This window comes from Caretta caretta, chromosome 1 (genome assembly GCF_965140235.1).
Source record: "Caretta caretta isolate rCarCar2 chromosome 1, rCarCar1.hap1, whole genome shotgun sequence".
Taxonomy (NCBI): Eukaryota; Metazoa; Chordata; order Testudines; family Cheloniidae; genus Caretta; species Caretta caretta.
Window position 1 is genome coordinate 284,737,441 of NC_134206.1, and position 25,077 is coordinate 284,762,517.

Here is a 25,077-nt window from a genome sequence, read left to right on the forward strand (position 1 = left end):
GCACTGCGGATTGCAGCCCAGGGCATGACCCAGGGGTGCGCTGCTGTTTCCAGCAGGGCAGGGTGTATTTCCCACCGGTGGCTCCCGAGGCCCGGGCTCGAACACGCGGGGCTGTGCAGGGACTAGGGACTGAGGGCTCAGGCTGATGGCTGGGTCTTTCGCGCGTTCACCAGCGCAGCTGCGCTGAGGGACAGGGACCGCTGGCGCCCGAGCACACAAACCTCAGCCCGGGGCTCCAGGCTTTTCATCCCGCGCCTCTCAAGCCCGGAGGGGCGTGGCTATGGGAGGAGGGAGAGACACACAGGGTGGGAGGAGCCTGACTGGGCCGGGCACACACCCCGGCGCGCGTCCCCGCCACTCGAGCGCACGCGCAGCAGAGCCCCGGCGGGTGCGCGCACAGGGACGCTGCAAGACTTGGGAAAAGGGGCGGCGGCCGCAGAGGTGAGCGGGCGGCGAGTGCGCGCCTGGGGAGGGGGCGAGGGGCTCCTGGTCCTTCACTGCCGGGGGCTGCGGCCCGCCCCCCTAGGCCGAGAGCAGCGGGCGCTCGGCGGCCCGTCGCGTCCGCGCTTGTTTACGGGAAGCCTAGGCAACGGGCGGGGCAAGGCGCGCCCTCGTGCGCGCGGCGCTGCCCCTTCAGGACGCCCCGGGGGCCCAATTGCGGGGTTCCCTGTCCCCGGGCTGCGGGCATCGCCGGGAGAGACACTCCGCTGCCGAGCCCAGCGGCTGCCGGCGGGCCCGGGCTTAGCCAGGACAGTCCTCACCCCCCTTTCCCTGCCCCAAAACTCGGGAGTGGAACAAAAAACGGGTTCTTGTTGTTTTCCCTCTGGTTTCTGAGCCGGTAGGGTGCTCTTGCTTCAGGTGTCCAAGCGTTTCTCTGCAGCCACAGGGGTTAGAAACGTATAAAACAAGACACAAAACGGAGCTGCTCATGTAATTGCTTGGCTGCAGGAGCTTTAAGAAAAACACCAAACCCTGAGATTTATGATGAAACCACACTAGCTGGCAGTCCTGTGCACAGTATGGATCACTGGCTAGGGCTGTCCCATGAAGTCCACAGCCAGAGAGCTTCAATATCCCTTTTGCACTTCTAACAACCTGTTCCAAAGAGATCAAAACTAACGGTGAGAGGATCTCGGTCCCTAACCCTATTTATCCTGTTACCTTTCGTTTGAGACTACTAACAAGACCGACAAAGTGGGCAAGGTAATATCTTTTATTGGACCTGCTTCTGCTGGTGAGGGAGACAAGCTTTGGAGCCACACCAGAGCTTTTCTTCAGGTCTGGGAAAGGTACCCTGAGCATCAAATGCAAGGTGGATCAGATTATTTAGCATAAGTAGTTAGCACATATTCTAAGGGACCACTAATGGACCACTCTTCCTTGAATGGTCCCTTAGAATATGTGCTAACTACTTATGCTAAACAATCTGTTCTACCTTGTGGTGGTATTTCTGTGATGTGGACACTTGTCCACAAGGAAGTGGAGATGGTTAACTTGTGAGCTTTCTACTTCCCAAGATTTTTTTCCTACTGTAAAAGTTTATCTTTTATGTCTTTTCTGTGTGGTGGTTAAATCGTTGTAAACACATAGTATTTTTATATTGAATCAAAATATTTAATACTATTTTAAAAATCTGATTACATTAATTTGTGAATCCTAATAATGAATATGCACTAGTTTTTCCCTGTTATGATTATGAAAATCTCGTTACATTTTAAATGAAATGTTTGAGGTTCCGTGAAGATAGATGCATTTTCACTTTAAATAACAAATAGGCCCATCACCTCTGCTGGGGAGCAGAGCATGCTTGAAACTAACATCTGTTGAGTAACTGAATATAGGGACAACTTTTACTCCTGCATAATTTAGAACATACACCATGGGGCGTCGGGTTTCTGGGAATCTTGAAGTTGGGAGGTAGCCTGCCTGTAGGTGCAGAACTGTCCAGGATAGGGGAGGAAACTTCGCAGAGGGGATGGTGTGTGGCATGAAGGGAGGGTTTGGAGCTATTGGGGTTACCGTAGCTGGGACCCAGAAGGATTCATAGGGTATGGCAAAAGTTCTGGTCTGGCTAAAAATATGTAAGATGTAAGTCAGGAATGGGGAGAGTTGACACATCTAGTACAAATTGCAAATGCTAGAGTTAAGAGGGGACTAGGGGAAGCCTGAAGTGAAAAGAAAATCAGTGTTTCCAGGGAGTGAAGTTTGAAGCTAAGACAGAAGCTTAGAACTGCTTCCAGCAAAAGATAACCCTGGCAAGGGAAGACTGAAGTCAGGAGTTACTGTGGAGATGGGCATCCAGTGCAACATTGCCATAGATCATTGATAGGGCCCTACCAAATTCATGGTCCATTTTGATCAATTTCATGACCAGAGGGTTTTTAAATTGGTCAATTTAACCTTTTCCAATGTTTACATCTGAGATTTCATGGTGTTGTGACCGTGGGGATCCCAACCCAAAAGGTACTTGGAGGTGAGTCTGATCCACATACCCCCCGTCTCCCCAGGAGCTGTGCTGGTGAAGAGGAAGTTCTGAGTGCTGTCCCTTCCCAGCCCTGTGGGGAGGGATAGCTCGGTGGTTTGAGCTTGTGGAGGTGGGTCCGATCTCCCCCTTGCTGCTGGGAGTGCCCAGTCAGGGGCTTCTAGCTGCCAATTCCACAGGGCTGGGAAGGGACAGTACTCAGAACTTCCTCTTCACCAGCACAGCTCCTGGGGAGACGGAGGTGTGTGTGGCTCAGACTCACCTCCAGGTATCTTTTGGGTTGGGATCCCCACAGTCACAAATCATTGAATAAAAACTCCCAAATTGGGAGTTTTAGGTACGTACTCTGTAATTTAATTATTTTCTATATAATTACTATTATAAATAAAAATATATGGTTTTCATATAGTCTTTTTTATTTACAGTTTATTGTGAAGTCCATTGTCAAATTTGCATGGATTTGGAGGTTAAAGGAGTTGCTGCATCTCCTAGAGGGCAAGCTGAGCTGTCATCAAGGGGGAAGAAACTTAGTCAGGTATGTTTAATGGAAAGATTAATGTTTCTATTTTGATTTACAAATGTGTTTTTTATTTCACAGACCATTTAGCGCCATCTTATGTTCAGGATTTTAAATAGTGTAGTTTATGAAACCCTATTAAGATTACTGCAATATAAAAGAAAACAAGTTGAACTTGCAGGGTAATTATTGAAAGTAAATAAATTATTGTCTTGGTGAGTATGAATACAGTCTTGGTTAATGGTAACCATTAGTTTGACTGCGACTGACCTGAACATTAATACTTTCTGAAGTATGGACTGTAAATATTTCCTTTTTTGTTTCATAAGTATTGTGCCCTTTAGGTTTATAGATTAAAAATAGTTAACTGATTATTGATTAGCATTTGCTTTTCTTCAGGCCCACATACTTCCATTTAACTTCCTTCTTGTTGCTAGGTGACCACATTAGGGGGTCCAGGACTTAGACCTGTCAACTATGGCAGACTGCCTTTCTCCTACCTGACAAGATGTCTTTCTGTATTCCACTATCAGATGTGTTCTGTAATAGCATCCCCCAGCCAGTGAGAATGCTGTTTTATACCCCAATCATTCAGTAGGGGCCTCTGTGGTGTGTTGCAGAAAGGAGCATTCCTATTCTTTCCTGGTCTCCCCCAGAGTTCAGAATGTAACTATTATGGTAATACTTCTGCCTTCTGTAACAGAAAACAGTAGTCATAAAACAAGATTCAAATTCTGTTCTCCAAGTTTATGTCTACAGTGCAGTTAAACACCTGTGGCTGGCCCATGTCAGCTGACTTGGGATGTACAATTGCAGTGCAGACATTCAGGCTCTCTGGGAATTTGTGAGGGAGGAATATCCCAGAGCTCAGGCTCCAGCCCAAGACCAAACGTCTATACCAGAATTTTACAACCCTCAAAAGACAGAACTGTGTCTTTAAATAATGATTTAATTATTATACTGACATTTTTGTAGGGATGGAAACCAAATATACAAGCAACTCATGGCCTTCGTCCAGCTGAGTAAGTCTATTCTTCCTACTTATGAACTGTCTGTTTCATTCTGCATTAAGTAACTTTGGTAAATTTCCTTATTTTATTGTCTTTATGTTGATATATAAATCAAGGAGTTAGGTGAAATTTATCACCATAGACTTGTTGGCTATGCTTTATACTTGAAGAGGAATTTAACTGTTTTCTTTAAAATGATACTTTTAAAAGTCACACTTATTTTTATAAATTTCACTTTAGTAAAGTAGGTTTTTTTGAAATGTACATTGACATAAATTGGAATCTGGTGGCGTTATTAGTGATTACTCATTAATATTTTTGCTTTCTTTCAAATATTTAAAAGTTGGATGGTTGAGTTTTACTTTTTTAGTTACTATCTAAGCTCATGGCAGTTATTTCTAATTGTAAACAAGCTATCTTTTATACTTTTTACCATTATGAAAGGGGATAGGAAAGAAGAATTGCTGTTCCTTACGGATATTTCATTATAAATACAAAGAAATTGTCATGAGAGAGAGAGAGAATTTTAAAAAGTGATTTGAAATCTGTTTTGTATAGTACTTCCAAAATTGGGGATTCTGAGGCCTGGGAATAGTTATATTAACGTCATCTATTATCAATGCCATATTTGAGACTGAACTGCCTTATTTTAAATAATCTTTATGGTCATTTTAGCTCTCCATACCATTCTACCAGTATGTATCAAACATGACCTTGGAATGTCTGTGGCTGGATAAAGGGATAGTTCAATCTCTGTGTGTATTCAGTCATTCTCCACTGCCTGAATGGGCCTGGACAGTCAGCATGTCTTCCAGTTCTAGAAGGGACTGGAAGAACAGAGTTTTGAAAAATGGTGGTAGCAAAGTGAGAGAAAGTATGTACTACTGATGCTCAGACTATACTTGTGTGGTTGTTGTTCGAAGGTTTACAGTGCTTGAAACTGAAATCTGGCATCTTTCACAAGTACTGTTTTTAAGTAGGTTTCAGAGTAACAGCCGTGTTAGTCTGTATTCGCAAAAAGAAAAGGAGTACTTGTGGCTCCTTAGAGACTAATGCTCAAATAAATTGGTTAGTCTCTAAGGTGCCACAAGTACTCCTTTTGTTTTTAAGTACACATTCCAAGTCTTAGTGTGACTGGTAGTTTTGTAATGTATTGATTTTAATAAAGGCTTGATTAAATTGTCTATCTTTAGCCAACACTCCTCTGTTTTGCTAAAATAAATACCAGCAGCCACACACAGTGGAATTTAGGGTACGTCTAAGCTGCACACCCTTTAGGGTGACCTGTAGGGTACATACATTAGCATGGGTGTAAATAGCAGTGTAAGTGGTGAGGTACTGCTTAGTTGAGTAAAGATACCCGTGAACCCTTGGAATATGTACTCTACACAGCTCAGAACATGACCCTCCCCCTCCCACTGTTTTTGACAGTGTAGTGTCTTGCTACCTCCCTACTGCCAGTCTTTCGGTGCTGCAGGGACCTGTGGGGAAAGGCTCTGGCAGGATGTGACAGCAGGAGCCTTTCCCCACTGATGCATGTGGCTATGCACCACAGTGTGAATGCAGCTCACTTTTTTCTGTGGCATTTAACTATCCATACTCTGTATGCCACCATAAGTGGTGTGCAATATAGACATAGCCTTACGGTCTGATCCAGCTCCCACTGAAAGTTAGCGGGCATTGGATTGAACCTAAAGGGCACAATCCAGAAAGATGCTGAATGCATCTTCGATAGTGCTGGGTATCTTCAACTCCAGTTTATTTTAGAGGGTGGTAAGGACACTCATTATCTAGTGGGATTAGGGCTAAAATGAAGTAAAAATACAGAATTGCTTAATGTATTTCAATTGACTTTTTAATTTCTTTAAGCTGAATGAAGAGTCACTATTGGTATTTAATTGCAGTATAGTTGGGTTCCACTGTGCTAATTCCCTTCCAATTAGTTTTGAAGGGGTGCATTCAAAAAGGATTACTTTTTACTTTCCCATTGCCTCTCTTCTGGCTGATTATGGAGAAGAGAGAATTTGCCACAATACTATTGTGGCAGAGGCGTAATGAGAAATCCCTGGCTTCTGATCTTGCTGCAGCTGCTCCTAGTGAGGAGTGAAGAGGAGCCAGGATGGTCTTGATAGAACTATCTGAGGCTGGAAGTGAAGATAGGGTCTTCCAGGGGCCCTTCACAGCTGCCAGTGTCCTCTGCAACTGGCGATGAAGAAAGGCTCTGTTACCACTTCTGAGGTGAAGCGAAGGGGGTTGGTAGGGACTTTTGCCAGGTAGGCCCTCTCCAATTATAGTGAAACTGTTTATAGCGAAGATATTTTTGTGAATGGGAAAAGCACTTCATTATCAGAGGGTTCCCTTGTACTGCAATTGAAAACATGTATTGAGAATGTATTGAAGCATTACTAAGGCCATTTTTTAACTTCCTGCAGGGTGCCATGCCTTGATTTGGGCAAGTTGGGGTCTTCAGATGAAGAGGTTAGTGTTATCTGAAAAGTTTGCAGAAGTTGGTCGAAACATTTCTTTTGACTATGAAATAAGTACAAATAATCTTGTTCTCTTTGTATTTTAGGATGGAGATTCTTACGTACCATACAGTAAGAGGTTTCCTCGCATTGGCCCTCCAGATTCATCTTCAACTGTTAGTTGGGGTACACCATTACAGACTCCTTATGCACAGCATCATCAGATACAACAGGTCAGTTTGCCACTACTGATATCTTAAAAATTCTGTCTTTCATGAGAATTGAAGCAAATAAAGCACGTCTAATTTTATTACACAATTTAGTTCTTTCCATTTGTGTGACTAAATTAAAAGATAGAGTATTATTGGTTGAAGTGCTTTCTAATAAGAGTTTCTTTTTTTTTCTTGGAAGCTTTTCAGAAATTTCAAACTCCATTTCTTCATCACAGTAACCGTTTATTGTAGACTGTTGATTTATACTCTAATTCTTTTAATTTTGCCTACTAACAGTTTGTACACTAGTGGTCGCTATTGTTAGTAACAATTTGTGAAAGCATCTGAAAATTGTGAATTGAGGTAGCATATAACTTTGATTTCTACTTCTAAACAAATCTTAAGAAAATTGTTGTAAATCAGAAAATAATAAAATAATTAACCAAAATAAGAAATAGTTCTTAAACATAAGATATGAAAAATAATTTTTTTTTTACAAATAGAAGATATTTATTTTTTGGAAGAATCTGAGTTGATTTTGGCCACTCATAGACTATCGTAGCGGAGTGCAATAACTTCATTATTAGTGTTTTTCTTCCTTTCAAAGAGAATTTCAGAGTAATATCTAGTTTGGTTGACAACATAATAGTATATATTTTTAAATAAATAGAACATCAGTATTTATTCTTCTCTTTCTGTGCTGAGTAAGAATGTAAAATTCTAAAAAAGACCAGCTAAACCTAGTTGTCATAGAGGGAAAATCAGTTATTCAGTTTTAACATACTGCTTTCTGGAAAATTACAGAGCTGTCCAAATTACTGAAATTAAGAATACGTTTGATAATGACTCTGCTGAATGTTTTTTTCAGTCAGTCATTGTTACTTGAGAGTGAGAAGAGGTGTCCTTTGAATTTTTCTGTTTTTTGTTTAACTTTGGAAAAATGTATTTGACAAATTTTCTTATGATTCATGCAGCATGGATGGTGACAATTACTATTTAAAATAACATTTATTTTTCCTTTCTATTAAACAGCTGGCTAGAAAACATTGTCAGAAGAAAATGGAGGTAAAATAGCTGGAAAAATACGTCCTGACAAAATAATATTATCAGTTGAATAGCAGAGGATTGTGATGTATGATCTGAAAATTAAACACGTTTTAATTTCTTTGGTATGATAAGGAAATGGCTTAGTTGAGAGACTTTTAATCTCCTATTATTTTATATAGTTAGCTTTTGCATTTTGAAACTGTATCAGCTGTGATAGTTTTTTGTCATTAGAAGAAGGAAAAGATTCAGGGGTTGCAAAGGTTAATCGTCTGAGATTCATATGTGGTCAAGAAGCGGTTTCCCAAACTTCAAACCAGTTCAGGACTTGTACAAATCTACAGGATTATTTTCTGTGGTAAGGGTGAGAGGTATATGCCAAATTTTAGTAAATTGCATTATATTTCTGTAGTTAAAGAATGGAAGGCATCCTAACCTCCCTATGTGTGTATGTCCTGCTGGAAAATTTGAAAACATCCTTTGGTAGTTCTTTTAAAAAAATTAATTTTCTTTAAACCCAAAAACAATTTAATACAAAAAGTGAGTCCATAACAGCAGTCATACCATGTGAGGGCCTGATCATGAGAATATCTATGCACCTATGCAGTCCTTAAGCAAATAATCCCTTGAAGTCAAATGGGACACTTGCATGAGTAGTAGTTTGGAGGACTGGGTCCTTAGAAAGTAGCACTGTGCTGCCAGTGTAGGTTGGAACATTGTTTGGAACAATGTAAAACCTTTTTATCACCTTTCAGCAATTGTTAATAATACAGCAACTCACACTGATTAACTTAGAGCATGGTCATTCTCTGTATGAAATGACCACCTATTAGGTCACTTTTTCCCCAATTAGGACACTGCAAACCACATTCTCTCTCCGTGTGTGTGTGTGTGTCTGTGTGTGTGTGTGTGTGTCTGTGTCTTTCTCGGCTTGTCTATGCTACACGTTTTTTGCCTGCGTAGTTATGTTAGCAGAGCCTCCTGGTGCAGATACAGCAGGCGCCAACAGAATAAGTTCCGCGAGCATAGCTAAATCACTTCCCTGTTCGACATTGGCTAAGCCGACAGAAGCACTCTTCCTTTGTCATAGTGGCATTTACAACAGGTTTTGCTGTCATAGCTATGTCAGTTAGAGGGTGTGATATTTCCCCTCCCTTCCCGCCCCCCACTCCAAATCCTGTCCAACATAGCTATACCAACAAAACTTTGTAGTGTGGACTAAGCCTGTATAGGTGTGTGTCTTTGTCTCTCTCTCGTCCTCTCTGACTAACTTAAGACAATATGCATGTTATTAATGTGAGTTGCTATGTTCTTATTAGCTGAATATTGAGATATAAATATAATCTCTTTTGCTAGAAGGCATTTTTCAGATTGATAATCAGTGAACATAAATCTGTTTTACTACTGTAAAGTTGAAATGGCTTTGACTACCTCCCAGTTTCTTCTTTTCCTCTCTTTCATTTTCTTTTACCTTCCCTCTCCCTCTTTATCCCCTTCATTATTTCCCAGATACCACAGGGATGGATGTGATATAAGAACCTAAATAGAATATATCTCCTGCTCATTCTCCCTCTTTGTTTCTATTCCATCTGAATCTACCTTGAGGAGAAAAGATAGTCAAGTGCCACTGATATATTTTAACATATTTTTCTGTGTGGCCATGATTTCTGCATTGTTTGCTTCAGATGCCTGATTGTAGCAATACTTCCACACGAAATAAAAAAAAACTCATGCTTCCTCTGTAGGAAACTTCATAGGTGAATCTTCCCTAAGAGACTAGGTGGTAAAATAATTTAAATGTAGATTTTTTTTTTTCAATTTATTTCTTGGTCATTCCCACTCAGTTCTACTGTTACTCCATGGCCTGGTCTACAATGAGATTGACCTAGCTACGTCACTGAGAGCTGTGAAAAATGTCGTGCTCTGAGTGCCATAGTTAGGTTGACCTAGTTCCCAATGTAGATGTGGCTAGGTCAGTGGGAGAAGTCTTTCATCAACCTAGCTATCGCATCCCAGAGTTATGGATTTAACTACAGTGACAGAAAAACCTGTTTTGTTGATCTAGGAAGCAGTGCTATAGTGACTGTAGGGTAGGCATGCTCCAAGTCCTGTTTGTAGAACACTTATAAAATCATCAAGAAAAACAACAAGAGTTTCATGAGAGCAACCTAATGTTGTTATACAACAGTATTTATGTTCTTCTAAATGTTAAGTGTGGTGTCAAGGAACATCAGTCCTTTAACTGCACAAATGTACTGGAGGAGTATAATAATCCTGCTGTTGACATTGTGTATCACAGTAGGAGGCTGTTATTTCTGATTATTCTTTGCTTTTTAGCTTTCTTTGGAGCAAAAGACAATACCAGAAAATCTGCCATCCCCAACAGACAAATACAAACTAAAATACCAGCAGTATGAAGCAGAAATGAAAGAGGGATATAAACAGTATTCTCAGAGAACTACAGAAAAGAAAAAAAACAATGCCCAGTCTCAGGAATCTTCAAGAAAAACAGCACATAAAAAGGTAACCTATTTTAAACTTGTAGATGTATTTTGGAACTCATCCTCATTAGTATCTGAACATCTCTACTGTTGAATAGGTATTAAAATAGAGGAAACCTATTTGAACCCTTTCCTCTTATGAACACTAGAAGCATAAGTCTCCAGTGGGAGAGCAAGTATATGCTTTGGGAAGGCACTTCTCCTAGCCAGATGAGCAAGATTTGCATGGGCTACGGATAATATTTCTTATTTATTATTAATATTATTTATTATATATTATTTCTTTTTATTAGAAGGAAAATGCATAATTGGTGACTCCAAAAGAGGAGGGATGATTGTAAAAATGTTACATTAGAATGGTGAAGTGCTTTCAATCCTTATTGAAATACGTATATAGAGCCATAACTTTGCATAGTTTACAAAGAACAGAAAAAAATATATTCCCACTGCCCTATAGAACTTACAGATAAATAGAAAATGAAAATTAGCAGAAAAAAGATGTTGTGGGGAAAAGGGTTAAAATAAATAAAGATAATGTCAACTATTTAGATTGTAAGTCCTTTGGGGGCAGGGATAGCTTATTCCATGTGTGTATGGTGCCCAGTACAAGAGAATCCCAAACCCTGATTGGGACTTCTTGGTGCTACCACAATACAAATAATAAATAATAATTGTATTATATTACTAATGAGCAGAATTTATAAGATTATCTTTTAAAATAAGACTGGTGTAAAAGTTGAGGAGTAGACAGCAGAGGAGTGGAGATCAACAATGGAAAAACAAAATAAAAAAAGTTACCTTTCATTTTCTTTTGAAGAAGAGGGAGAGGGTGAGGATGCTCAGCACACCGGAAGAGTTAGCATTCCAGGTGTGAGGAGAAGCATGAAACAGACATGAAGGTGGGAGCAGGAGGTGAGCAAGAGGTGTGAGAAGGGGGATGGCCATTGAAGAGAGAAACTGGATGAAGCCTTGATCAAAGATGATGATGAGTTTGAATACTATGGAAAGAAAGAGGAAGCCAATGAATCACTAAAAAGCAGTGAAATGACAATGGTGAAGGATAATTTTAGCTGCTGAATATTAATAGAATGGAAAGGAAAAAGTTATGGAGGAGGGAGATTAGTGTCCCAGGCAGAGATGGCTACTGTGTATATTGCTTGATTGTCTTAAAAGGACACTGACCACTTGAAATTAAATTTGCAAATGTACTTAGCTGTGTTCGAAGTAAAACCTAAGAGAACCTATAACTGAAAGAACTGAGACAGGAAAAATATCCTTTTTTTCTAATTGTGTTTATTTTGTTCATGTTGTAGCACCTTGTTAGTGACAGTGTTTTGTTGATGGTGAGTTTCATTTCCTCTCTCCTGCACAAGCATAACGCCACAATGTCCTGCATCTGGCTAAGAGTAACTCACTTGCAAGCTCTACTTCACCAGGCTCTGCAAGAGAGCATTTATGGGAGTAGCACAACTGAAAGGACACCAGATGGATGTTTTCAAAGAGGAAGAGGAGGGCAGAATAGAATAATTGGAGTCAAGTGTGTTTGGTGGAGTTGCTTTTGGGCCCACTCAAAAGATATTTCTAAACATCAGACGAGTAAAAATCCTTTTTTTTTAAAAAAAAGTAAAATAAAAAATCAGGCTATACTATTTTTAATACCTTGATTTTATCCTCAAGTGTTTAATTACTTTTTTCTTCAGTCTTCGCTAAAAAAGTTAATTGTATTCAGATGTTCAACACAGTGAATATTAACAAGGGAGAAGGATCTCTTGTCAGAATAGCAAAAGAACAGGTTAAAGAAATACTAAAATAAGCTAGATATATTTAAGTTGGCAAAGTCTGATGAAATTCACTGTAGAATACTTGAGCTATCAAAGCAATTTCTAAACGATTAATAATTATGGAGAACAGCTGAGGTCCCAGAGGACTGGTGATGGACAAACTTAGTACCTATCTTCAAAAAGGGGAAAAAGGAGGTTTTAGGGAATTACGAGCTGTCAACCTAGAAAGATAATGGAACAAATGATTAAACAATCAATTTGTTGAAACCTGAGGGATAATAAGGTGAGAAGTAATAGCCAACATGGATTTGTCAAGAACAAATCGTGTCAAACCACTCTAATTTCCTTCTTTGAAAGGGTTACTGGCTTAGTGGAGGGAGGAAGCAGTACATGTGGTATCTCTGGACTTTAGTAAGGTTTTTGACACTCTCCCACATAACGTTCTCATAAGTAAATTAGGGAAATATGGTCTAGATGAAATTACTATAAGGTGGTTGTATAGCTGATAACTAGTCTTTGTGTACAGTCTGTTAGTGATTCACTGTGAAACTGAGAGGGCTGCATTTGGTACTATTCACAATTTTAATTAACAACAGATAATGGAGAGTATGTTCATAAAATTTGTGGATGACATCAACCTGGGAGGGGTTGCAAGCACTTTGGAAGACAGGATTAGAATTCAGAATGATCTCAATATATTGGAGATTTGATCTGAAATCAATCAGATGAAATTCAAGAAAGACCAGTGCAAAGTACTACACTTAAGAAGGAAAAATCAAATGCACAAATGCAAAATGGATCATATTTGGTTCTGCGGTAGTGCTGTAGACACCAATCTTGTAGTTGCAGTTGATCACAAATTGAATATGAGCCAATGAGATGCAGTTGCAAAAAAAGGCTAATATTCTGTAGTGTATTAATAGGATTATTGTATGTAAGATATGGGAAGTAATTGTTCAGCTCTACCAGTCTCTGGTGAGGCCTCAGGTGGAGTACTGTTTCCAGTCCTGGGTGCCACACATTAAGAAAGATGTGGACAAATTGGAGAGGGGGTAGTGCAAAGCAACAAACATGATACAAGGTTTAGAAAACCTGACCGATAGGGAAAGGTTAAAAACAGGGCATATTTAGTCTTGAGAAAAGAATACTGAAGAGGTAACTTATTTTAGGGTTGTTATCAGATAAGAGTTGTTGTACAGGACAGTGATCAATTGTTCTCCGTGTCCAGTGAAGGTAGGACAAGCAGTAATTGTCTTATTCTGCAGCAAGTGAGATTTAGGTTGGATATTAAGAAGATTTTTCTCACTAAAAGGAAAGGTAAACTCTGGAATAGTCTTCCAAGGGAGATTGTGAAATCCCATCTTTGGAGGTTTTTAAGAACAAGATGGACAAACATCTCTCAGGAATGGTAGGTATACTTGATCCTGCCTCAGCACAGTGGGATGGACTGTATGACCTCTCTGAATCCCTTCCAGCCCTACATTTCTATGATTCAGTGAAATACCATATGTAAAATAGCTGGTGAGTCAGTATTACTCAGAAAAGGATTTAAGGGTTATAGTGGATCATAAACTGAATATGAGTCAGTGTAATACTATGGCAAAAACGGCAAATGTTGTGGGATATATTAACAAGAGGGTCTTATATAAGATATGGAAGGTAATTGTTCCCCTCTACTCTGCACTGGTAAAGCCTCAGCTGGAGTACTGTGTGCAGTTTTGGGCACCACATGTCAAGAAAGATGTGAACAAACTGGAGAGAGTCCAGAAGAGAGCAACAAAACTGATAAGAGGTTTGGAAAACATAATATATGAGGAAAGGTTGAAAGAACTGGATGTTTTTAGTCCAAAGAAAAGAAGGCTGAGGAGGAGCATAACAACAGTTGTCAAATATGTAAAGAGGACAGTGATTGATTGTTCTCCACATCCAACAAGGGTGGGACAAGAAGTAATTGGCTTAGTTTGTAGCAAGTGAGATTAAGGTTAGATATTAGAAAAAGCCTTTCTAACTGTAAGGATAATTGAGCACTAAATTTGGTTGTGGAATCCGCATTGTTGGAGGTTTTAAGAACAAGTTAGTCAACACCTGTCAGGGATGGTGTAAGCATACTTGGTCCTGTCTCAGTGTAGGGGGATGGACTAGATGACCTCTTGAGGTCCCTCCCAACCTTACATTTCTATTATTTTATGTATAGAATTTATAAAATACACAATTAGATTTTTTTAATGAGTCCCTGAGAACACAAATAATTGTTTTATGAAAATGTGATCTTTGCATTCGGCATAATTAATTAAAAAAAACAACTCTGCTTCCAGTGAATTTTTCTGAAAAGTGTCTGTATTTCTTCCCCTTCATTTATAAATATATTACATTTACCCTGTCCATCCATCTCCTCTTAAGAGGATTGTTAACTTCTGTAAAACTGCAGGAGATCTCTGTTACAAGAGAAGTCTAAACCAGCAGTTCTCAAACTGTGGGTCAGCACCCCAGAGTGGGTCATGACATCATTTTAATGGGGTTGCCAGGGCTGGCATTAGACTTGCTGGGGCTGAAGCCAAAGCCTGAGCCCCACCGTATGGGGTCAAAGCCTGAGCCACCACTGGCCAGGGCTGAAGCCAAAGCCTGAGGGCTTCAGCACTGGGGGTGAGGCTCAGGTTACAGGCCCCCCACTTGGGGCTTAAGCCCTTGGGCTTTGGCTTTGGTCACCCTGCCCGGGTAGTGGGACTTGGGCTTTAGCAGAGCTTGGGTGGGCTCAGGCTTTGGTCCCCCCCTCCTGGGGTCATGTAGTAATTTTTGCTGTTAGAAGGAGATTGTGGTGCAATGAAGTTTGAGAGCCCCTGGTCTAAACCGAAGAAAAATATTTTTGTTTGCTGCAACTGATTGTCCATGATGTTGTAAGTAGAATTCAGTGTATTTCTTTGTAGGATCCACAGCTTGAAGACAGGACCGATCATGATCTTACGGCTCTTGATGAGAAAGCCCTCTTGCAGCAATGCTATACAAGCAAGCCTTACACAATGCAGCACAGTATAAGGAAGTTAGAAGCTGTAAGTTTCCTGGATGGTATTAAATTGTTACATAAATATCCCTGTATATCAAGTCTTGTAGGTATAAATTTTGATATGCTGTAGAAATATAGAATGGGGTTTTCAAAAGCAGTCAGTGCACAACTTCTTCAATTGAAGTAAAAAGAAATGTAACCATTGTTTTCAATGGGAACAGAGTTAGGCTAAGTGCTGAGCACTTCTGAAAATCTCACTGATAGCAGTTTGTATATATGTGTATTTTTACATAACATATTTATATTGATTAAATCATACATGATCTAGCATTGACAAGGAAATTAACTGCGTGACCTAATAGAGCTCTCCTATTTCTTCTCTGATGTTTTGTCAGAACTGTGCAGAAAAAGCACAAGAACTCTAAACACTGAGTTTACGATTATTTTATAATGAAATTGAACTTTGGTGAGATCTCGTTTTGTGTGCTTTACTACTGAACATGAATGGTGTTTTTTTTCCTATTTGTTTTTTTGTGGACACAACTGTCTATTGAAATGGGTTAGCATAGTGACATTCTCACAAAATATGTTAAGCCATTCAAATTTTTGTGAGACTGTAAATGCAAGTAGAATAAATGGAAAGTACTATTTGCCCATCTGTTTGAATTGAAGTTTGCATCATAAACACTTAAATTATTGTAATTCCCATTGAAGTGAATGTAGATGGGGCACTACTGATAGCAGTAGTTCCTTGCATGACAGGAAAACTCTCATATCTGTTACTATCATCAGATACTTTATCTGTTTGCTTCTTTAATTAAAAAAAAACAAAACAACCACCCTTAATATTAAGGGCTCAGTGCTGCAGGGATGAGCATTGTGCTAGGGCAGTTCAGAGCCACCATTTAAAATTGCTGAATGTCACCTTTTGTTAGTCACAGTCAGCTAAGGTGCAGAAAATGGAGAGGAGTGGGTGCTACTGGCTGATTGGGCTGTCAAGAACACTGTAACCAACATACTTTGAGTCATTAAGTAGCTGTTTGAAAGATGTCAAGGGAACCTTTAGAAGCATTTCTGTCAGTCTTCGGCACTCATACATATGCCCTCTCTCTTTCTAAGTGTCTCTTAAGCACAACTTCTGGTTGACTGTAGGAGTAATTGTTAGCGACTACATGTGCCATTTACATTCACTGGATTGCATTTAAGCACGTATGCATTGGCCATGCTCAGTACCCACCCATTCCCTTACCAAGACTGTAATTTCTCCACAGTATGAAAGGCTCTGCACAGTTGCTGAGCAAAAGCTGAATGTTAAGAGGTAGTGCTTTGGCTCTCAGCACTACTTTCAGCAATGCTCAGCAGCCTCTAGGACTTGTCTTTTTGCTGGACTACACCAATAAAACAAAACGGCTTGATTTATGGATCATCTGATGTATTGAACTCACTGTGTTGTGATTAAGGACAGTAGCACATAGAATATTCTATCAGAAGGTCTTGAAATAGTTGTTGAACTTGGATATCTCATATACAAAAGTACATGGGCACAACGAGTGAAAGCAGCCAAGGCATCCTTAACTTAGAATTTCAATTTTGAGTTGATTTATGTCATATCCTTAGTGCTTTGAGAGAGATTTAATCTGTTATATATATAATTTGAGTTCTCATCCATACGTTTTTTCTTTTCTGAAAATATCAGCCCTATTGTCAGTTGTGCATAGTTACTTTTAAAAACCCTTAAAGATGGTCTTAAATATCATATATGTTAACATTTCCTTTGAGTGTAACTGTTATTAATACATACTTTTAATGTGTAGTTTTTCTGTAATTTCCTTCTGTTCATTGTTTTGCAGTATCAAAAATAGCTTAGAAGTAAGCCGTTATATTTTGTATTTATATTGAAGAGTATTTTGAGGAGATAGCAACCATGATGCAGACTTCTTTGATTGAAGGTTTGCATCCACAGCTGGTCAGTTCAGTCTGTAGTCTAGGAGTACTCTTGGATTCCTCGCTGATGCTGAGCTCTCACATCACAATGGCTGTGAGATTCTGTCCCATCCTGGCAGGTGAAGACCTGGCCTCAGTTATTCATGCATCCATTACCTTTTGGCTGGACCTACAGCAATACAATATGCCTGGGCATGAAACTGTCAGCACTTAGGAAATGCCAACAAATACAAAACATTGTAGCATGTCTCCTCAGCAACACAGGCTACTTTGAGCACATTGCACCTGCCCTATGCTCTCTACACTGACTTCCCATAGAATTTTGAATCAAGGTCAATGTCTTGGTCCTTATCTTCAAAGCTCTCCATGGCCGGGGCCCAGAATACCTAAAAGACTGCTTAAAGCTCCTGGATTAAAACAACTTTGCTCCTCTGACACAATAGAACCCTCAACAGTAAGAGTAAAGCTCATCTGTGTGGGAGACAGGACCTTCTCTGGGGGTTGTCACGGACTCTGGAAATAACTCCCCCAGTAACTAAGGACTATCACAAACCTCACCAGCTTCCACTCCAAGTGCAATGTGCATTTCTTTGACTTTGCCTTCTCTAACATAAAGACACATAGCAACAGGTATGTCTAAGAAAACAATAACATCCTACAAAACCAGGGCACACCATTCCACACGCTTCTTCCTCTGGGAAGTGAATGAGAGAGCAAACAATACATAACAGATGTATGGTCACCTGGCTAAACACACTGCTGGAAGGCACTTGGATACTATGGTGACGAGTGCAATATGAAGGCTTGTATATATTTACTATGCAGAATATCTAAATGATCTATAAGAATGAGTGAAATGAGAATTCTCCTGTTTAAGGAAGACTGTGGTGTCATCCTGGAGCAAATCACACAAACTGTACCAAATATTGTTAGAATTTTGCAGAAGAAGCTGTATTCCTTTAAAATAAAAAGGCTATTTTGTTCACAGTAGAGTTTCTTCTTTTTGTCCTATGATCTCTATTGAAATCAAATACTTGTCTCAATAGCTTTGTAACAGCCCTACCATGAATTTCTCTAACAGCTGAATGAAGGATGCACTTAAAAAAAAAAAAAAAAAAAAAAAGTCTTCTGGCATTGAATTGAAATTCAGATGTTGAAGTTTCACTCACTAAAATGGGATTCTCCCTTCTCAACATGCACTGCTTGAGTCTTAGTGTGGAAATCTATGGGCATTTAGGAAATGCTCCATAGTCTACAGCTTACAGTTATCACTTTGTCCTCTAGTATATAATTACTTTTAACCTATCCCTTGGATCAAGTAATGGGAAAAGATGTATATGTTCAATAACTTAATATAATGCACTGATGATTGTGACACCTGACTGCATCACAGATAAAAACCAAACATTAGTAATTCAGAAAGGAAAAAAGCCTGCTCAGAATAAACAGTTTGTGATGAATTTGAGTTAGCTATTCTGGCAAGTGGTAATTCATACTTACTGGATAGTGTTGGCATCCTTTCGTCTGCGAGAGATAGTGGGAATTGCAGTCTATGATGCAGATGGTTTGCAATGTCTCAGGTGACTGAATAATCCAATCTGAGATTTGCACGATCTTTGCCAGTTATTGGAAATGTATGTATCTTGGTTGGGAGCTGCTTGCTTCCTACGGGCTCTTTTATCTTCCAGCTGTAGGAGCCAGCTTCTGTCATAGACTTTGATACTCTGGTGGAGATGATGGAGCCTCTTGTTATGATCACTTGCCAAGATTTCCCATTGGTCAGGATCAATTCCAAATTCCTTCATATCTCACTTGCATGTGTCTTTATAGTGAAGCTTGGGACATCCTGCTGTTCTTGTTTCCTCTGATAGCTCCCCGTATAGCATGTCCTCGGGTATCTGTCCATCTTCCAACCTACTCAGATGGACCAGCCAGCGCGGTCGTCTCTGCTTGAGCAGGGCTGTCACAGTTGTTAAATTTGCCCTTTGAATAACCTCTGCGTTGGTGACTGTATCTTGCAGTTTGGTGTTGAGTATGCGGTGTAAACAATGTAGGTGGAAACTGTTTAATCTTTCTCCTGATAAGCATATGTTGTCCATGTTTCCCCACCATACATGAGAGTGCTGAGGACACAAGCTTGGTACACTAGCATTTTGGTCTTGATGGTAAGCTTTGAGTTATTCCATGCTCTTTTAGTTAGTCTGCTAAATGTGGTGGTAGCCTTTCCAATGCAAACATTTTAGTGCTTCATCCAGTGAGAAGTTGGTGGTAACTGTAAAACCTACAAGCTGATCTTTTGGATTACTTCTAGCTGGTTTGCATTTAAGGTAATTGAAGGATCTTGTGGAACCCTCTGTCCTAACACAACTGTTATATTGATGGTGAGAGCAAATGCCTGACAAGCACTTGAAAGGCGGTTCATGATTTCTTGTAGTAGATTTCCATCATGGGCTGTGAGAGCAGCATCATCAGCCAATAGAAGTTCCTTGTTTAGCACCTTTTAATTTTGGTCTTTGACTTAAGTCGGGAGAGGTTGAAGAGTTTCCGATCTGATGTTGTGTGGAGATACACTTCATCTTTCATGTCCTTAAACACACAATTCAAGAAGATTCGAAAGAGTGTAGGGGCAAGAACACATCCTTGCTTCACTCTGCTTTTCATCTCAAAGCTGTCCGAAGTGGACTCGCCAAACTGGACAGTTATTCTCATGTTGTTGTGGAATGAATGTATAAGATTTAACAGGGTTGATGGGCATCCTGTCTTTCCTAGTATTGCAAATAGACTGGCTCTGCTGACTGTGTCAAATGCTTTGATTAGGCCCACAAAGGTGATGTACAATGCTTTCTCTATGCAGAGAGCAAAACTGACTTACTGGGAGACTTGTGCATTATACCCTTTACAACTTAACCCTATAACAACTTTGGTAAAGTTAGTGATTATCCTTTAAAGTTTATCTGGTGTTTGATTGGCAACCAGTTTTTCATCCTCTTCAACTATAGTAGGACTTGATCTGTATAGAATTTGGCTTGCACATGTAAAAATGCCTACCCAGGAAAGCTTCTCTCAGGCACAGATTGTCTCTGTATTTAGCACATTAGTGAAATAGAGTTGCACTAAGATAGAGGGAGCGACAGCAAAGATAGAGGTAGATAACTGATCACAGGTATACAGATTGGGTTGGGAGCTTACATTAAAAAAAACACTGTACAATGTCTTTGTCTTCCCAAGAAAACAAACTATGTAAATGTCATGGAAATAAGGGAAAACCTAAATTCAGCAGAGAAGTTCAGAAATCTGATATATTTTAAATGATAGGGTTTTGCCAGAGAGTAAAACCCACTACTAGCAAGGAAGAATAGTTGGGATAATCTGTCCAATGAATAGGGTGAATCCTGTAAGACTCTTCCAGTTGTCATATATCCCAGGAGGAGAATATTCCAGCACATAGCTGACCTGCTTTCAAATACATAATTGAGTGGACAATCATAGAAGAATCTTTCACAACACAAAATCAAATTGGTAGAGGTAAATCTTCATTTGCTTGAAATCATAATTTGTATCTGCACTGATTCCTGTGATACATTGGATAGGGAGGGAAGTTTCTCTTATGCTTTGTCCCACTTTAAATAATACACTGAAAGTAATGTGGGAGCAAATATAAAGAAATCTGGCCCTCCGCATAAATGTTAGAGTTCTCCTTTATGTGTAGACAATAAAATTACACAGAGCTAGTGCATATGTAAACAGTTTAACTGTATCAGAATGCATTATGTGGCTCTAATTTAACTGAACTTCATTCACCGTATAATTTTCTTGATTTTAAAAAAAAGATAAGGTAAGAGAGTGAAATGACACATTTGAAAATTCCATATTGCTTAACTGCACCCTCTGAAAATCATCTTATTTTCTGAAGTGTTTATTGTATCTCATAGGCTCTTAATGGGTTTTTCATTTCAGGAGGATGTAGCTGCAGAGAGGAGAAAGCAAACTGTAGTAGAGCAAGTGATGGTGGATCAGTTATCTAGGTAAGAGAATATACAAAGTATAATTACAAGTTAACACTGTAGAAGAATCAACTATCTGAAAGTGTGCCCTACCTTGTGAAGGAAGTATTGTTTTGTTTTTTTAAAATTTGTGAACATTCTTTAAATTCTTTAATTTTTTTGTAATATTTATGGGACGAAAATGATCAGCCTTCTAATTTTAAATGCTATAAGTATGATGTAAGTATCTCTCAGAATTAAAATTTATTAACACTTGCACTCTAATTTTAAGTAAAAACAACAAGGAGTCCTTGTGGCACCTCAGAGACTAACAGATTTATTTGGGCATAAGCTTTTGTGGGCTAGAACCCATTTCATTGGATGCATGGAGTGAAATACAGGAGCAGGTATAAATACATGAAAGGTTGGAGGGTTGCTTTACCAAGTGTGAGGTCAGTCTAATGAGTTAAATCAATTACCAGCAGGAGACCAAGGGAGGAAAAATAACGTTTGAAGTGGTAAGAGTGTGGCCCATTACAGACAGTTGACAAGAAGTTGTGAAAGGTTTCAGAGTAGCAGCCGTGCTAGTCTGCTATCCACAAAAAGAACAGGAGTACTTGTGGCACCTTAGAGACTAACAAATTTATTAGACCATAAGCTTTCGTGGGCTACAGCCCATTTCATCAGATGCATGTGAAGGTGTGAGTAACAGTAGGGAGAAATTACAATTGGGGAAATTAAGTTTAGGTTTTGTAATGACCCAACCACTCCCAGTCTCTGTTCAGGCCTAATCTGATGGTATCCAGTTTGCAAATTTATTCCAGTTCTGCAGCTTCATGTTGGAGTCTGTTTGTTTTTGAAGTTTTTTTGTTGAAGAATTGCCACTTTTAGGTCTGTTATTGAGTGACCAGAGAGATTGAAGTGTTCTCCTACTAGTTTTTGAATATTATGATTCCTGTCAGATTTGTGTCCATTTATTCTTTTGCGTAGAGACTGTGCGGTTTGGCCAATGTACATGGCAAAGGGGCATTGCTGGCACATGATGGCATATAGCACATTGGTAGATGTGGCTTGGTAGATCCAATGTCATATATGCCATCATGTGCCAGCAATGCTCCTTTGCCATGTACATTGGCCAAACCGGACAGTCTCTACTCTGAAACCTAATTTTAAGTGTTTTACAGTACACTCTTGAGAGCTAATTGCATGCTTTTCTGCAAAATATATTGGTGCCTTTTGTAATACATTATACTTCTTTACTGTTTTAAAAATTTGAGATTCTCAGAAGAAAGGCACTAATGAATTAATCAGCACAACACTCCTTTGAAGTAAGACAGTATTGTTCCAGTTTTACAGAGTTGGCTCTGAGAGATGGAGTTGGCCAATGTCCCACAACTAGGCAGTTAACACCCATGAGTTGGCAGGTCTTTGGAGCACTTTAGACATCATTTCAGTGCCTTGAAGGAGGAAGGGTCTTGTGCTTTTGTTTGGTGACCCTCACCCAGCAGTATAAGTAACAGCACTGACTGTCTCTGGAAAGAACCAGAGGAAAGTAATAGAGCCTTTGCAGGGACAGAGGGAATGAAAATAACTTTGTGCTGCTTCAGATTGCAAAATACATTCTAATTTTTTTTTCTTATTTAAAAGTATATGTGATGAAACACAATAAGATGTGCACTAATGGACCATTCTTGCATTTCTTTGTGCTTGAAGTAACTGATTATTAGGCTTATTTTCCTTAATATATCTTAGGTATGCACAAATAATGCCAGCCTGTGAAGTATGATTATATTACCCTAGCATTTACAAGAGTTAGAACAAAAGTGATCTACAAATTTATAAAAAGAAAGGGAGGACCTGTGGCACCTTAGAGACTAACGAATTTATTTGAGCATAAGCTTTCGTGAGCTACAGCTCACTTCATCGGATGCATTCAGTGGAAAATACAGTGGGGAGATTTATATACACAGAGAACATGAAACAATGGGTGTTACCATACACACTGTAAGGAGAGTGATCAGGTAAGGTGAGTTATACTAGCGGGGGAGATGGGGGGTGGAACCTCTTGTAGTGATAATCAAGGTGGGCCATTTCCAACAGTTGACAAGAACATCTGAGGAACAGCGGCGGGGGGAGGAATAAACAGAGGGAAATAGTCATTACTTTGTGTAATGGCCCAGCCACCCCCAGTCTTTATTCAAGCGTAAGTTAATTGTATCCAGTTTGCAAATTAATTCCAATTCAGCAGTCTCTCGTTGGAGTCTGTTTTTGAAGTTTTTTTGTTGAAGAATTGCCACTTTCAGGTCTGTAATCGAGTGACCAAAGAGATTGAAGTGTTCTCCAACTGGTTTTTGAATGTGTTAATTCTTGATATCTGATTTGTATCCATTTATTCTTTTATGTACAGACTGTCCAGTTTGACCGTATATCACATTGGTAGATGTGCAGGTGAACGAGCCTCTAATAGTGTGGCTGATGTGATTAGACCCTATGATGGTGTCCCCTGAATAGATATGTGGGCACAGTTGGCAACGTGCTTTGTTGCAAGGATAGGTTCCTGGGTTAGTGGTTCTGTTGTGTGGTTGCTGGTGAATATTTGCTTCAGGTTGGGGGGCTGTCTGTAGGCAAGGACTGGCATGTCTCCCAAGATCTGTGAGAGTGATGAGTCGTCCTTCAGGATAGGTTGTAGATCCTTGATGACCTACAAGTGGCAATTCTTCAACAAAAAAACTTCAAAACAGACTCCAACAAGACACTGCTGAATTGGAATTAATTTGCAAACTGGATACAATTAACTTAGGCTTGAATAAAGACTGGGAGTGGATGGGCCATTACACAAAGTAAAACTATTTCCCCATGTTTATCCCTCCTCTGTTCCTCAGATGTTCTTGTCAACTGTTGGAAATGGCCCACCTTGATTATCACTACAAAAGGTGTCCCCCCGCCCCTCCCGCTCTCCTGCTGGTAATAGCTCGCCTTAATTGATCACTCTCCTTACAGTGTGTATGGTAACACCCATTGTTTCATATTCTCTGTATATAAATCTCCCCACTGTATTTTCCACTGAATGCATCCGATGAAGTGAGCTGTAGCTCACGAAAGCTTATGCTCAAATAAATTCGTTAGTCTCTAAGGTGCCACAAGTCCTCCTTTTCTTTTTGCGGATACAGACTAACACGGCTGCTACTCTGAAACCTACAAATTTATATTTACCATAGAGCAATGGTTCTCAAACTTATTTGATTGTGCCCCATTTCTTTGTGTCTGTAGTAGTTTACAGCCCCCTCCCCCGCCCAAACACATACACCGATAAAAAATAATCAACATGCAACTCTCACTAAACATTTGAAAACAGTAAGGTATTTAGTCAAACAGAGTCAGTGATCCATTGTAATAAGAGCAAAAGCAAAACTGTGATTGTGGTCGATGCTTACAATTAAATGTGCACACCATGTTGTAGCAAACAGATTAATGTACAGATGGCAGTGATTTTGTATAATACTATGCAAATTTAACAGAAATCTGTCAAAATGCACAGAACCATCTAGAGTCAAATGCACAGCACCACCTGAGGACCTGATAAGTCTGGAGGAAATTAGCTTTGCTAACTATTAATTACTGTGGGTAAAATGTGCTCAGTAGCTCCTCCCCCCTCCAAGCTTCTCATGCCCCCCAGAATACATTCTGCGTACACACACCCGGGAGAGGTGCCCCTGAGTTTGAGAACCTCTGCCATAGAGTAATGTTTTTTGTTTCCTTTTTTCGCTGAGGGCTGTAATAAGTGACCCAGAGCAAAGTACAAATATCGGTACTTACCAGAGAGATCGGACGTTTGCAGATCTTGGGACAGCACCATTGCGCTTTAGAAAAAGAACATTACATGAAACAAAGTAAGGGTTTTTTTGTTTTTTTGTGGTGGTGGTTTGGGATTTTTTTGAGCTACAGGCTTATAGCCCTAATTTCAACCAGTCGTAACTTTAGCAAAACCTGTTCCTTTCAGGCTGAAACTTTTCGTGCTTGGTCTGTCTTGTTTTCTTTCTCTTTTTTTCTTTTGCAGAGTGTAGTAAAGTTTGTTCCATCCAGTTTTAGAGGTGCAAAAACAAGATCAGTGAGTTCTTTGAGTACTGCCTGTATGAT

General features: G+C 39.7%; 1 protein-coding gene across 6 annotated transcripts in view; it reads left to right on the forward strand.

Moving 5' to 3' along the window:
• The first annotated feature begins 337 nt into the window (after positions 1–337).
• The window catches only part of CAPS2 (calcyphosine 2), a 55,633-nt gene continuing 30,893 nt past the window's right edge, over positions 338–25,077 (forward strand). The window contains exons 1-10 of one of the 6 annotated variants that reach the window (XM_075124355.1): positions 338–441; positions 2,908–3,017; positions 3,975–4,021; positions 6,442–6,487; positions 6,582–6,707; positions 7,719–7,751; positions 10,068–10,253; positions 14,937–15,059; positions 20,915–20,982; positions 24,711–24,830. In XM_075124355.1, coding sequence (XP_074980456.1) covers positions 2,937–3,017; positions 3,975–4,021; positions 6,442–6,487; positions 6,582–6,707; positions 7,719–7,751; positions 10,068–10,253; positions 14,937–15,059; positions 20,915–20,982; positions 24,711–24,830 — 830 coding nt within the window. In that variant the 5' untranslated portion in view covers positions 338–441; positions 2,908–2,936. The other 5 variants (XM_048835745.2, XM_048835746.2, XM_048835750.2 and 2 more) reach the window with 5 other exon arrangements.